The 14529-nt window shown below is 44.8% G+C and overlaps 1 protein-coding gene across 11 annotated transcripts in view; it reads left to right on the forward strand.

Moving 5' to 3' along the window:
- The window catches only part of LOC115104992 (TRAF2 and NCK-interacting protein kinase-like), a 72248-nt gene that overhangs the window by 46886 nt on the left and 10833 nt on the right, over positions 1-14529 (forward strand). For 8 of the 11 annotated variants that reach the window (XM_065007033.1, XM_065007034.1, XM_065007039.1 and 5 more), the window contains 10 exons: positions 3103-3278; positions 3670-3772; positions 4157-4297; positions 9807-9918; positions 10116-10292; positions 10603-10746; positions 11110-11244; positions 11383-11483; positions 11668-11817; positions 12284-12443. In XM_065007033.1, the coding sequence (XP_064863105.1) occupies positions 3103-3278; positions 3670-3772; positions 4157-4297; positions 9807-9918; positions 10116-10292; positions 10603-10746; positions 11110-11244; positions 11383-11483; positions 11668-11817; positions 12284-12443 (1399 nt within the window). The remainder of the gene's footprint in view (positions 1-3102; positions 3279-3669; positions 3773-4156; positions 4298-9806; positions 9919-10115; positions 10293-10602; positions 10747-11109; positions 11245-11382; positions 11484-11667; positions 11818-12283; positions 12444-14529) is intronic. The other 3 variants (XM_065007038.1, XM_065007044.1, XM_065007040.1) reach the window with 2 other exon arrangements.

Below are 14529 nucleotides of genomic sequence, written 5' to 3' on the forward strand. Positions count from 1 at the left end.
ACATAAAGATATAAAACTGTATTTTTTTGTGAAGAATCAATAACAAGTGGGACACAATCATGAAGTGGAACGACATTTATTGGATATTTCAAACTTTTTTAACAAATCCAAAACGGAAAAATTGGGCGTGCAAAATGATCACTTTTACACTCAACATAGCCACTTCATATGCACACTCGCTCCGGAATGGGAAAACATACTTTCTATTTTATTCAGCTAAGTTATTATATTACTTACTATAAAATCATATAATATATAATAATGGCACGGGACTTATAAGCATATCTTGTCTGCTAAATGAACAAGTCTACAGCCTATGGCATGGCGCATAGCCAGATAACATACAGTAGGTCAACTCATATTCTGTTTTTCTGAAATACACTGAACAGCAACATGTAACATGTCTGTTTCATGAGCTGAAATAAAAGATTGTTAGTCACATGTCTGTGGAACTTGTTCAGTTTATGTCTCAGTTTTTGAATCTTATGTTCATACAAATATTTACCACATGTTAAGTTTGCTGAAAATAAATGCAGTTGACAGTGAGAGGACGTTTCTCTTTTTGTTACTGAGTTTATCTGTATTCCCATTCAACGTGCACCTGTGTAATGATCATGCTGTTTAATCAGCTTCTTGATATGCATCACCTGTCACGTGGATGGAATATCTTGGCAAAGGAGAAATGCTCACTAATAGGGATGTAAACAAATTTGTGCATTTATTAGACTTTTTAAAAATGTAGATGTTCCAAAGGCACACATCGGTAGCTTGTATACGTGAACGCCTGGAAATGCTAAACATGTTTGTTAAATAACGGTCAATTAACGTAAGACTGGCAGTGTTTTGCATGACAAACGGCTGACAAAATGTCATAACCGCCACAGCCTTCTCTCTCTCTCTCTCAATCTTTCTCTTGGAGTACAAAGGTTTGTGTATCCCTGCAGTAGTTATAGCTTCATTCTTACATCTCTCTCTCTCTCCCCTTTTCTCTCTCTTATTGCCTCTCTTTCTCACTCTGTCTTTCTCTATTTTCTCTCCACCTCTATCATCCAGGAGGAGATGGTAAGATATCTATTGATCCCCATGTGCACGCTCATATCCACACTGTCCCCACTTTTCACATGCACGCCCAGGGCCGGATTAAGAAATCATAGGCCCTGAGCCTTTTTTCCCCTTCCCGGGACACACATCATTTGGTGTAAACAAGTCTGTGCACCAAGATGCAATTCGATGCTTGTTAAATTTACTGTTGAAGAAAAATACCCTTTATAAATAAAGCCATACTAATGTTTGCCATGTGGCATAGGCTATTAATTGAGCAGGGGCATTTTTAGGATTTCCTCAAAAAAATTGTCCTTTTAATTAAAAACGCACTTCATGCAATTCGTCATTTTCATGACAGAAGACATTGACTGAACATTTTTTAATACCACACAAATGACAGAAATTAGTGGCTTCTCAAACACTGACAAACTGAGATCAATCTGGTCTTTAATTCAGACAAACAATAGCCCAGGTCAATGAAGCAACACACAGATTGTACAATATTAGGAGGCAATATACATTACCAGTCAAAAGTTTGGGCACACCTACTCATTCAAGAGTTTTTCTTTATTTTTACTATTTTCTACATTGTTGAAATATAGTGAATACATCAAAACTATGAAATAACACATGAATTAATTTAGTAACCAAAAAAGTGTTAAACCAATCTAAATATATTTTATATTTGAGATTCTTCAAAGTAGCCACCCTTTGCCTTGATGACAGCTTTGCACACTCTTGGCATTCTCTCAACCAGCTTCACAAGGTAGTCACCTGGAATGAATTTCAATTAACAGGTGTGCTTTGTTAAAAGTGAATTTGTGGAATTTCTTTCCTTAGGCTACTGCCACAACACACAGCATTATCTCAAGATAAGCTACTTTGAAAACCAGTGCTGCTGTTAGCTAATGTTTGTTTATATTGGTTCTACAGACAGACTAGTCATCTTTTTTCAGCAGCAGGCATTTTCTTTCCAAACTGTACATTTTTCCTGCCATTTTATTTTGAAATCTGAAAAAGGCAAACTGACAGCTGCAATCAACCATAGAAATATAATCCATAGATGGCAGTTCCCATTCAAGTCAGGACTGGCATCCATTGCTATTGTACCAATGAGTTTAACAGTCAAATTGCCAGGGTAAGGGGTTACAATACCCTTCTATGGATTATATGTCTATGGCCACAACGCAACAAGCTGTAACCTATATTTGGTGTGTATGCTGCCCAAACTGTAGCCTTGCCGACTGTTGGCATACTGGTAACTGTGAAAATAAAGAAAACAACACTTGTGTAAACAAGGGATACAAAGTATATGTTATGGTGTGGGGGGCATGTTCCTGTTATGGTTTAGGTCCACATGTAGAATCTATGCTGAAGCTGTTCTAGCATCTCGTGGTGACGCAACACCCTTTTAAGACACTTTATGTTAATACACTTTGTGTTGGTTTTTCCTTAATTTTGACCAATACCTGTATGTGCTTGTGATAAAGTTAACCACCATTATTAAAAAACAATAAAAAATCCTCTGTTGGCTAAATGATTCTTTCTGATGTATTTTGAACATTGAGAGCGGACTTGTTTGGTTGGATAAAATTATAATAATAAAAAACGTAATTTCCTCTCTTGGGCCCTCACGGGCCTGGGCCAAGGGGCTTCATCCCCGGTAAGCCCCTACATTAATCCGACCCTGTGCACGCCCCTCTCTCCTCTAGCTCACCTGTTTTGCTCTACCTGTTCCGTGTGACAGGCAGACGGGGGAGCATGGAGCTGTGTTTCCCCTTAAACAGATAACAAATCACCTCTAACCACTGACCATAAGGGTTGAGTTCCCAGGACCCTAACCCTTCTGTTAGTGACCTTTCTTGACTCCATCCTGACTGAATCCTCATTGTTCCTCACTCACACTCTGAGGAAGGACGAGTTAGCCGCTGAAAAATGTTTAAAATGTTGTGCCAATAAAATGTTCCCCATAAATCAAAGCAACTGTTACTGCACTCACGACATGAGTGCTGACCTTTTATAATATCCTCTACTGACCTTTGACCTCCTCACCTCCAGGACCTGACGGCTCTAGCCAAGGAGCTGAGGGATCTGCGTCAGGGGGAGGAGCCTAATCGCCCGCCCGTCAAGGTGACGGACTACTCCTCATCCAGTGACGAGTCACAGAGTGACGAGGAGGGAGAGGGAGGAAGTAACGACGGCTCTGTGTCTGTCAGCGACATCCCACGCATCATGTGAGTGTGTGTGTGTGTATTTGCATTTTAATATATGCATTTATTTTATTGTAGCTATGTATCTTAAATCTGTAATATGTAACTTTTTGGCAACCAGAACAAATCCACATAGAAATGTGAGTTATAGATCTAATTCCATTGAAAGCAAGTCTAAAAAGCTGTAGATCTTTCTACAGTATGTGCACTATTTGCTGGTTTTGTACACCAGTTTCAAACAGTTGATAATAGAATATTGTTGGTTCTGGAAACCATATTTCAGTGGTTTAAATGTGACAATGATTCTCTACACATAAACTTAAATTACTATTAGAATTTTAGCAACCAGGAAATGGCAGAGCGATGTCTGCATAGGGCATCTTTTAGTTTTTTAAACGTGTGTGTGTGTTGTCAGGCCGGCTGCGGGGCAGAGTAGTGGTGAGGTGTACGGTGTGATGGGAGGACATAATGATTCCTACGGCAACCGTTCCCAAGACAGCACCCTGATGATGAGAGAGGTCAGTTGCCTTTCACTTTTAACCCCTGACCCCTGGGCTCCACTCTGCTTGCTTAATACACAACTCAGCATCCTGGCATGCACTCGGCTCTGCGTGTGTCTGTCTGTGTAGAATGAGTCTCTGCATTGTCACCAGCCGTCGCTCAGCTTCTTCAATCCTTTGGGTTTACCCACCTTCCACATCAGCGGCAGAACATCCACCTTAACCACAGACCCAGATGAACCTCTAAACCTCACCTTAACCATTAGATTCCAACCTTAACCTTACCTTAACCACAAATCTAGAATCATCTTACCTTTCCCAAATCCTACCCATCACAGGGAAATAGATTAATCTGAACACAGATCAGTGTGTAGAGTGGCCCTCACTCTCTCTCTGTTCCAGACCTATGGGGACAGGAGGCGGAACTCCGCTCTCGCCGACAGCAACGGTTTCCCCGGAAACGCCAATCTGCCCGATCTGGTGCAGCAAAGCCCCTCCCCCATGGTCTCCCCTGGCGATGGCTCTGGGCGCAGCCACCCCAAAGTAGGTTCACTAGACCCCTACACCCTAACTGCTTATGCCCTTGCACCCTACACCCTTACTTGCTAGCCCTCTACACATAAGCCCCCTACATTCTAGCCCTGTACACACAAGCTCCCTCCTCCCTAGCCAGCAGATCCGACCCGCTTGCTTACAGCTGCATTAAGGTCGGACAGGCTTCCTGTGTAGATTAAGACACCATGGATGGAGCCAGTGTGAGATATGGCTCAGAAACTTAACTCAATCCAGGGATGAGAAATGTGTTGTACTCCAAATTGTCCCAACTAGGGCCGACCCCTTTTAGTCGACTGGTCGATTATTTGGTCGATAGGCTGTTGGCTGACCAAGATTTCTTTAGTCGAGCAGAAAAAATATATAATAATGATCATGGTGTACAAGACACCTGTCTGATTCGCTCTGTGTGGACTGATCCATTGTGGAGGCCGTGGGGATGGCACAGTCCATCGCTTTAAGACGTGCTACTGAAATTATATATGGTTATATTACATAAACAATGGTGCAACACTAATAAAAAAAATAACATTATTTTATAACAAATGCGCTTTCTCCCTGGCAGCGGTTATGAAACACATCAGTGCGCTGTTGAATTGGTGCCTTTTCCTAGACCATTTTGCTATGTGCATAATAGCAAAGTTAACCAGCATATCGGTGTTGAGAACAATGCCGGAGGCAGCAGCAGAATGAGGAGATGACAATACAGCCCTTGCCTTTTTGCCTAAGAAAAGTGAGGAGAGAGGAAACCAGAACTTAAGTAGGTCTATAATCAATAGCCTAACTGTTAAATGTGCCTGTCTTTATTAATCATCAATATATCTACAGAAGTAAGACAGATCCTGTTTCTCTTGCCTGTTTGAGTGTGTGTTTAATAGCCTACTGATTCCATGAGCACCAAGCTTCACACAGCAATTTCACAAATTCGGCTGTTTCTAATCTTCTCTGTAATAAAGGCTTTACTTTGTTAGAACAGCCTCTCTGGTATTATTTCTAATTGTTCTAATTGTTTCAAATTGTTTGAAAAATAATATTTATAATAATAATAACTAGTTATAGTTAGTTATAATTAGCTTAAACAATAAATAAACCGTTCCATTTCAGAAATTGCATTCATGAATGAATGCGACTGTTTAGTCTTTGCTGTAATAAAGGCTTAACAAAAAAACAAAATTTTAACAGACTCTCTGGTACGCTTTATTTAGTGTTTACATTGTTCCAAATGGTCAGACAAATTCTATTGTAATCTATACAACACGCAGTTAGTCACACATAATATGCACGCAGGGTTTGTCACATTTATTCCACACATCGGACTTCCCCTTTACCTCCTGAGCAACCTGGAAAATATTCCCCTGTTTCAAGTTTATTTGTCACGTCCTCTGCATCCATTTTGAGTTCATATGTGTTACGGTGTTCAGAGTTTGTTATAACCAATTTATTGATGTGATTAGGATATGCTATAGGCACGGGCCTGCCCACTCATTAGGCAGCAACAACACATCCAACAACAACACAAAACCTAAAATTCTGCCCAAAAACAATGACACTTTCTCTCAACCAGTGACGTATGGGCTCTTTTGGTGAGGGCTGATGCCGATCTTTGATAAGCATTGCCCACTTTGTCAAGGGCAGGGACTAAAAATATTTTGCTTGTCCGTTCCCAGCGTGCCTCTCCAGGGTGCTGTTGGAGAGACACATCTCTGCAGCGCTGCACCAACGTTCAGTAAAAAAATGATCTAACATAAATCATGTAGCAGATACAGGATATCAAATCAAATCAAATTTATTTATATAGCCCTTCGTACATCAGCTGATATCTCAAAGTGCTGTACAGAAACCCAGCCTAAAACCCCAAACAGCAAGCAATGCAGGTGTAGAAGCACGGTGGCTAGGAAAAACTCCCTAGAAAGGCCAAAACCTAGGAAGAAACCTAGAGAGGAACCAGGCTATGTGGGGTGGCCAGTCCTCTTCTGGCTGTGCCGGGTGGAGATTATAACAGAACATGGCCAAGATGTTCAAATGTTCATAAATGACCAGCATGGTCGAATAATAATAAGGCAGAACAGTTGAAACTGGAGCAGCAGCACAGTCAGGTGGAAGTTGAAACTGGAGCAGCAGCATGGCCAGGTGGACTGGGGACAGCAAGGAGTCATCATGTCAGGTAGTCCTGGGGCATGGTCCTAGGGCTCAGGTCCTCCGAGAGAGAGAAAGAAAGAGAGAAGGAGAGAATTAGAGAACGCACACTTAGATTCACACAGGACACCGAATAGGACAGGAGAAGTGCTCCAGATATAACTAACTGACCCCAGCCCCCCGACACATAAACTACTGCAGCATAAATACTGGAATCTGAGACAGGAGGGGTCAGGAGACACTGTGGCCCCATCCGAGGACACCCCCAGACGGGGCCAAACAGGAAGGATATAACCCCACCCACTTTGCCAAAGCACAGCCCCCACACCACTAGAGGGATATCTTCAACCACCAACTTACCATCCTGAGACAAGGCTGAGTATAGCCCACAAAGATCTCCGCCACGGCACAACCCAAGGGGGGGGCGCCAACCCAGACCCATGATATGAAAGAAAGACTATCAAATCAAATTGTATTTGTCATATACACATGTTTAGTGCCTTTTCCTAGACCATGTTGCTATGTGCATAATAGTTTGTATATGTCAATTTTTTGACAAGCTGATCATAGTGAAAAAGAAAATACTTCTGTATTTCCCGCTGTCTAAACACAATGCAAATAGGCAATAACTCCTAATAAAGTTTGATTGCTGATATTCAGAGCTTAAATAGCCATTGATTGATTAGTTACAGGAATCAGGACTAATAAAGACAATGCTATGGCCTGTTTTACAAACGGTGGGCCTACCATACTGATGGGCATTCATAAAATTCCATTGAGGGCCGACATGGTAGGCTACACTCTAGTAAGCACGAGCAGACGTCTTTTGGATGTCGTTCTTTGTCCTGTCCGGATGTTGTTCTTTGTCCTGTCCGGATGTCGTTCTTTGTCCTGTCCGGATGTCGTTCTTTGTCCTGTCCGGATGTCGTTCTTTGTCCTGTCCGGATGTCGTTCTTTGTCCTGTCCGGATGTCGTTCTTTGTCCTGTCCGGATGTCGTTCTTTGTCCTGTCCGGATGTCGTTTTTTGGTGTTTTACAAACAGTAGGCTTACCACATAGACTGGCATTCATAAAATTGGATTACAGGCAAGACTGTAGGCAACACCTCTGTAAGCACAGACCAACGCTGTTGCCTTTTTGGATGTCTTTTTTTGGTGCAGTTCCGGACCGGTCTTGATTTCCACATCCACGGACATTGGTTTTTGGTCCGGTCTGGACCAACTCTAAATCAATCATAGACATCTATGCTAGGTTCAGATTTTTCATCTATGTTTGGACCAGCCTTGATTTGGTACAAACATAGACGTCTATAAATAACATTTTCAACTTTCATTCGGAACCAAAATTGAGCCTAATTTCAGCATCCGTAAAAATATATATTTTCAATGCCTGTGAAATCCGTATTTTCAACATCAGGAAAATAAGGATTTTCGACTTTCATTCAGAACCAAAAATGAAACTGATTTCAACGTCCGGAAAAGATGCCTTTTCAGCATCCTGGAAAATATATATTTTAAACATACAGAAAATGCCTTTTCAGCATCCTGGAAAATATATATTTTAAACATACAGAAAATACCTTTTCACCTTTCATTCAGAACCTAAATTTAACCTAACATGCTGACCAGACCAGACCAGACACGTTGCGTGCGCATCGCAAAATGAATTTAGAAATCCATGTTATTCAATTATTGCACCCACACTGCTCGCGCACGCCAACGAGCGTCTGCGATGTCAAGGGCTAAAATAGAACTCCTTTCTATTTCTGACGCAGATCGCGCTGAAAGTCCTGCCTCTCCTATCTCCTCATTGGTTTATAGAAGTAGGTACCCACGTGCCATCTCCTCATTGGTTATACCCACGTGGGTGATTGAAAGACGAACTGTTTTGCCGGTCATCGTGGTAATACTATGAAAGTTTAGATGCCGATCACCATATAAGTTCAAAGATGAAAAAGCCTGGAAGGAGGAGAGATGACTAGAAACGATTCGGTTGGCTGTTTTATGTGTCGATTAATTGTCGGAGTAGAGGAGCTTTTGCATTTCAGGTAAAATAACAACTCAATGTTTATATCCCAGGACAAATTAGCTAGCAACAGCAAGCTAGCTAAATAGGACAAATTAGCAAGTGCAAGCTAACTAGCTAAATTACCATACATGTTTAATGCTTTTTGACCTGTCCCCAAATGAATGTCATTGGTTCTGAGTTTGTTTTGATATTTTAACCTGCGTGTAGTGATCGCGTTTGGTGTAGTGGGACAACATAAATGTATGCACGATAGCACACGCGCGTAGCCGCTTTGGGTTCCGTGTAAGTTCAAAGTCTGGGAAATACTTATTTTAAAAGTCTTTTCAACTTAATTTTGCTTACTGGGACGAGTCTAGTTTTGCAGGGGGTTTCATCTTTTGGGCTCGCCTATGCCGGCAGAACGGCAAAGACCGGCCCTGGCATGTTCAGATGCAATTAGTTTTACTGGTGGGGGGGGGTTGGGTTATGTACTTATGTGCACGAGCACAAAACACCACATCTTGTCCTATTCTGCCGTGGCACTATTTTTTACCTGGCAGGAGAGTAAAATTTCCAACCAGAATAACCTATTGTTTTTTGGCAAACTCCAAGGTTCTCTGATAATACTAGTCAAGTGCGAACACGGACAGCGCAATACACACTTTGATGTTCTGTGGTGGTCGCTGCAGCACGGAGGAGAGCGAGACAACGGGTGCCAGTCACAGTAGAGGTCGTTCAAACTTCTCGGAGTAACATTTGGGATAATGGGACAATTCGGAGGACAACGCATTTCTCGTCCCTGAATTGAGGCACTGTCCGAGCCATATCTCGCACCAGCTCTGTGGTGTCTTAATCTACACAGGAAGCCTGTCCAACCTTAATGCAGCTGTAAGCAAACGGGTCGGATTTGCTGGCTACCTAGCCTTGTTGCTCTGTGCCCTTGTGCTCTCTCTGCATCCTGTACTAAAACAAACAAAAAAACTCACCCTCTGTCAAGTCTGACTTAGACCTAGACGCTGAGTCTGTCTGGCTCGCGATTAAACCCACTCTAACCTAGTTTAATCCAGTCCATAACCATTTCTTCCATACGTTCTCTTCCTTTTTTGCTGGTCACATTCTCTGCTCTCTCTGCATGCTGTGTGTTTGCATGGCAAACCAAGCCTAATGTTGCTCAACACACTTTCTGCTCTGGCAACCCATAAGTGTATGCTGAAAACTCTCACCACCTGGCAACCTGTTGCCTCAGGACAGAAATTAGGGCCTGGAGTTTTTCTTGTTTAAATGTTCAGGGAAAACTCTGAACCCTACCTATAATGCTCTGAGATCCTGATCCCACCCCCTCTCTCTCTGATTTGCAGTATGGCATGGGCAGTGGGAGTGGCTCCAAGTCCTCCTCCTTCACGCCATTCGTTGATCCACGAGTCTACGGAACCTCCCCCACCGATGATGATGATGAAAACTCTGCCTCTGGTGAGTCAGTTATCTTGTCAATCTTCTGTCATCCTTGCTGTAGCTCTTGTTGCCAGTAAATTGCTTAGGAAGGAGGAGGTGGCATGAATGTTGCTCTAAGGTTGTAATGTTGTGTGAACATACTGTACAGGGTGTCCTGTTGTTGTAAGTTTGAAAGGTTTTGTGAACATTAGTATAATGTTATCCTGTGGTTGCAGCTCTCTTTACAAATGAGCTGCTGCTTCAGGAGCAGGAGCAGGCCAGACTGAACGAGGCCAGAAAGATCAGTGTGGTCAACGTGAACCCGACCAACATACGACCTCATAGTGACACGCCTGAGATACGCAAATACAAGAAGCGCTTCAACTCTGAGATACTGTGTGCTGCTCTCTGGGGTAAGACACTTGAAATGCTGTGCGTGTGTGTGTTGGAAGGTGTTTTCTGTGTCCATATATCCATGACTTTTGTATCTATAAGTGTCCATATATCCATGACTTTTGTATCTATAGGTGTCCATATATCCATGACTTTTGTATCTATAGGTGTCCATATATCCATGACTTTTGTATCTATAAGTGTCCATATATCCATGACTTTTGTATCTATAAGTGTCCATATATCCATGACCTATGAAATCTTGGAATCGTTCTTGACTGTAATGTGATTTGTAGATTCAAATAAAGTATTTAAAATGTGTGTGTCTAGGTGTGAACCTGCTGGTGGGGACAGAGAACGGTCTTATGTTGCTGGACCGCAGTGGTCAGGGGAAGGTGTATAACCTGATCAACCGCCGACGCTTCCAACAGATGGACGTTCTGGAGGGCCTCAACGTCCTGGTCACCATATCTGGTAGGGCTGACTGCAGCAAGACAGCTACTTGAACACAGTTAGACTTTAACAAAGGGTTCTGTGGCCCCATCGAGTAACATTTATGGTGTTCTTCTGTTTTTGACTTTGGGGCCAGACAGTTAAAAAGCACAAAGGCAGACTTGTGTTTCCTAAAGAGCTGGAGGCCTGTAGCATTACTTTGTTCAGATTCTATGATCACTCTCAAATAGCCAACAGGCTTAATACCTTCCCTCCCTCCCTCCCTCCCCTTCCCTTTCCTCTCTCTCTCTCTCCCTTCTCCTTTCCCTTCTCTCTCCTCTCCCCTCCTTCTCTCTCCCTTCTCCTTTCCCCTCTCTCTCCTCTCCCCTCTCTCTCCTCCTACAGGGAAGAAGAATAAGCTGCGTGTGTACTACCTGTCCTGGCTGAGGAACAGGATATTACACAACGACCCCGAGGTGGAGAAGAAGCAGGGCTGGGTCACTGTAGGAGAGCTGGAGGGCTGCGTGCACTACAAAGTCGGTATGTGTGTGGACTGGGGGCATGACGTTTAACTCTGGGTGTCTGTGTGTTGCATTAGCCCATTAAGCTAAAGCCAAGGCATTATCACCGGGTACTAACACAAGTGATTGACTCTCCTGTGTGTGTGTGTGTTTCCAGTGAAGTATGAGAGGATCAAGTTTCTGGTGATCGCTCTGAAGAACTCAGTGGAGATCTACGCCTGGGCACCCAAACCCTACCACAAGTTCATGGCCTTCAAGGTAACACACAGAAATATTATCTTATTATCTTAATTCCTCCCCTACCAGTGTGTAGCTCCCACCTACTCTCACCTGGGTGATGCCGCAGCAGCCATTTTGTAGCTGAATGCTCTCCACAGTATCTCTCTCAATAATGTCTATCTTTCTCTCTGTTCCCCACTGTCTTTCTCTCTCTGTCTGTCAGTCGTTCACTGACCTACAGCACCGCCCCCAGCTGGTTGACCTGACAGTGGAGGAAGGTCAGAGGTTAAAGGTCATCTATGGCTCCAGCGTTGGGTTTCATGTAATCGATGTCGACTCTGGCAACCCGTATGACATCTACATCCCCTCCCACGTAAGGCTGTGTGTGCATGCGTGTGTATGTGTGTGCGTGCGTGGTCAGAGAAGGACTACTGAACCAGGTAACATCTGATTTCTGCACTCTGGTGGTGAAAAGATGGTTTCCCTCTGAACTACTACATTTTAAATGGTAACCGTACCTACTGTGTGGCGGTTCTGGTTTCAGGGCTCAAATACCATGACGGTTACCATTTATGTTGTTGAAACCATGACAAGGCTGTTTTGTTGACATTGTGTGTTACTACCATGGTGATTGTGTGACTGATGGAGTGGGAGATTCCATTGTTGCAGCAGTTTCTCATCGCACAGGGGGGTGGGGAGCTGGCCACAAGACAAGGGGGGGAGAAGGGCTAGAAAGAGAGATTTGGAGGTAGAGGAGTTGCGGGGGTCATGTTCTGTGCCAGCCAGGCTGACACCAGCCCCCCACCCCTCCACTGTGTGGTATCTATCGCCCCCGGCAGATTCAGAGTCAGGTGACGCCCCATGCCATCGTGGTGCTGCCGCGGACCGACGGGATGGAGATGCTGCTGTGTTACGAGGACGAGGGCGTCTATGTCAACACCTACGGACGCATCACTAAAGACGTGGTGCTGCAGTGGGGAGAGATGCCTACTTCTGTTGGTAGGTCACACACACTATATACACAACTCTCACTGCCACCCTCACAAACACTTCTATGCCTCTCACTGGTTCATAAAATACATCCCTCAATACCTCTCACTAGTCCCTCTCTTTACCTTGGCTACCCCTCTCCCTCACTATTCCGCACAACCATGCACTACCCCTCACTACCCCTCTATACTCCCTCTCTATCCCCCTCTGATCCACTAGTACGGCTAGGACTCCTAGTCTTTTCAGCTTACAACCCCAGACTCAGCTCCAGCCCCTGCTCCCCAACTACAGCCCCTGCTCCCCAACCAGGGCCAGCTCCAGCCCCTGCTCCCCAGCTCCAGCCCCTGCTCCCCAGCTCCAGCCCCTGCTCCCCAGCTCCAGCCCCTGCTCCCCAACTCCAGCCCCTGCTCCCCAACTCCAGCCCCTGCTCCCCAACCAGGGCCAGCTCCAGCCCCTGCTCCCCAGCTCCAGCCCCTGCTCCCCAACCAGGGCCAGCTCCAGCCCCTGCTCCCCAGCTCCAGCCCCTGCTCCCCAACTCCAGGGCCGGCCCCTGCTCCCCCCAGGGCCAGCCCCTGCTCCCCAGCTCCAGCCCCTGCTCCCCAACTCCAGCCCCTGCTCCCCAACTCCAGCCCCTGCTCCCCAACCAGGGCCAGCTCCAGCCCCTGCTCCCCAACTCCAGCCCCTGCTCCCCAACCAGGGCCAGCTCCAGCCCCTGCTCCCCAACTCCAGCCCCTGCTCCCCAACCAGGGCCAGCCCCTGCTCCCCAACCAGGGCCGGCCCCTGCTCCCCAACCAGGGCCGGCCCCTGCTCCCCAACCAGGGCCAGCCCCTGCTCCCCAACCAGGGCCAGCTCCAGCCCCTGCTCCCCAACCAGGGCCAGAACGAATGAGTTTCTAATGGCGGGCACATTTCTTCACCGGACCTCCTATATGTGCATGCGCATATTCACCATTTGTTTTAGGAGTGTTATAGTGAAAACCATAGGCAGCTTGTGAGTTTCAAGGTTGGGGAAGCTACAGTTTATCCTACCATCTCTACCGATCTGCATTTCGTGGAACAGTTTCATTTCAATAATAACGTTTTTGTCTCTCAAAATCAGTGTTACATGGTCAATCATGAATCTGAAGTAAAACAATAAAAAGCTAAAAGTAAAAACTCAACAAAGGCGAGAGCATCAGCCTCTGCCATATGGACACATTGATACACTGGCGGCTAAACTCAGAGATCGCCTTCAGGCCAATGCAGTAAGCCTATAACTTAATCGTCAACTAAGTAAAATACATTGGCCTAAAGTCGACTATTAAACATCTCTCTACTCCGCCTCTCTGCCTCCCTTTTTAATCTGTCTTGATTTGAGCTATTGCTGGTGAAGTGCAACATTGTATCAATTCATCAACTGGATCCAGCCCCAAGCTGTCTCTAGGGAACGTGCAACATTATATCAACTAACCTATTCCAGGTCTTCAGAGTTTCCTGTGCCATTGAGCTCAGACAGCTGTTTTTTTTATGACATTTCCACTGGATATATTATTATATATATATTTTTCATTATTTAACCTTTATTTAACTAGGCAAGTCACTTAAGGACAAATTCTTAATTACAATGACGGCCTACACCGGCCAAACCCGGACGACGCTGGGCCAATTGTGCACCGCCCTATGGGACTCCCAATCACGGCCGGATGTGATACAGCCTGGAATCGAACCAAGGACTGTAGTGACGCCTCTTGCACTGAGTTGCAATGCCTTAGACCGCTGGGCCACTCGGGATCCCATGGATAATATGGAATAATCAGATCAAGATATTCTGTTCTTTTACACCGATGTGTGATTCTCAAGGCCGGGAGTGTTGGAAAGATTTTTCAAATACTGAGAAACTGTCATTCACAAAAACAGACTTTGTTGACTTACTGTGTGAGGTGAAGAAAGAAATGACTGAGAAGCTCAGTTTATTAGTGGTGGATGTGGTGAGCTATAACAATCAAAAATCAGACATTGCCAAATGGGTACTTAACTACTTTTGCACGCAGCAGGCCAGGTAGGCCTACTTCTGAGTGTGCTCAGGCACGTGTGCTCCCTCAACTTGATCAGGAAAT

This window comes from Oncorhynchus nerka, linkage group LG22, assembly GCF_034236695.1.
Source record: "Oncorhynchus nerka isolate Pitt River linkage group LG22, Oner_Uvic_2.0, whole genome shotgun sequence".
Lineage (NCBI taxonomy): Eukaryota > Metazoa > Chordata > Actinopteri > Salmoniformes > Salmonidae > Oncorhynchus > Oncorhynchus nerka.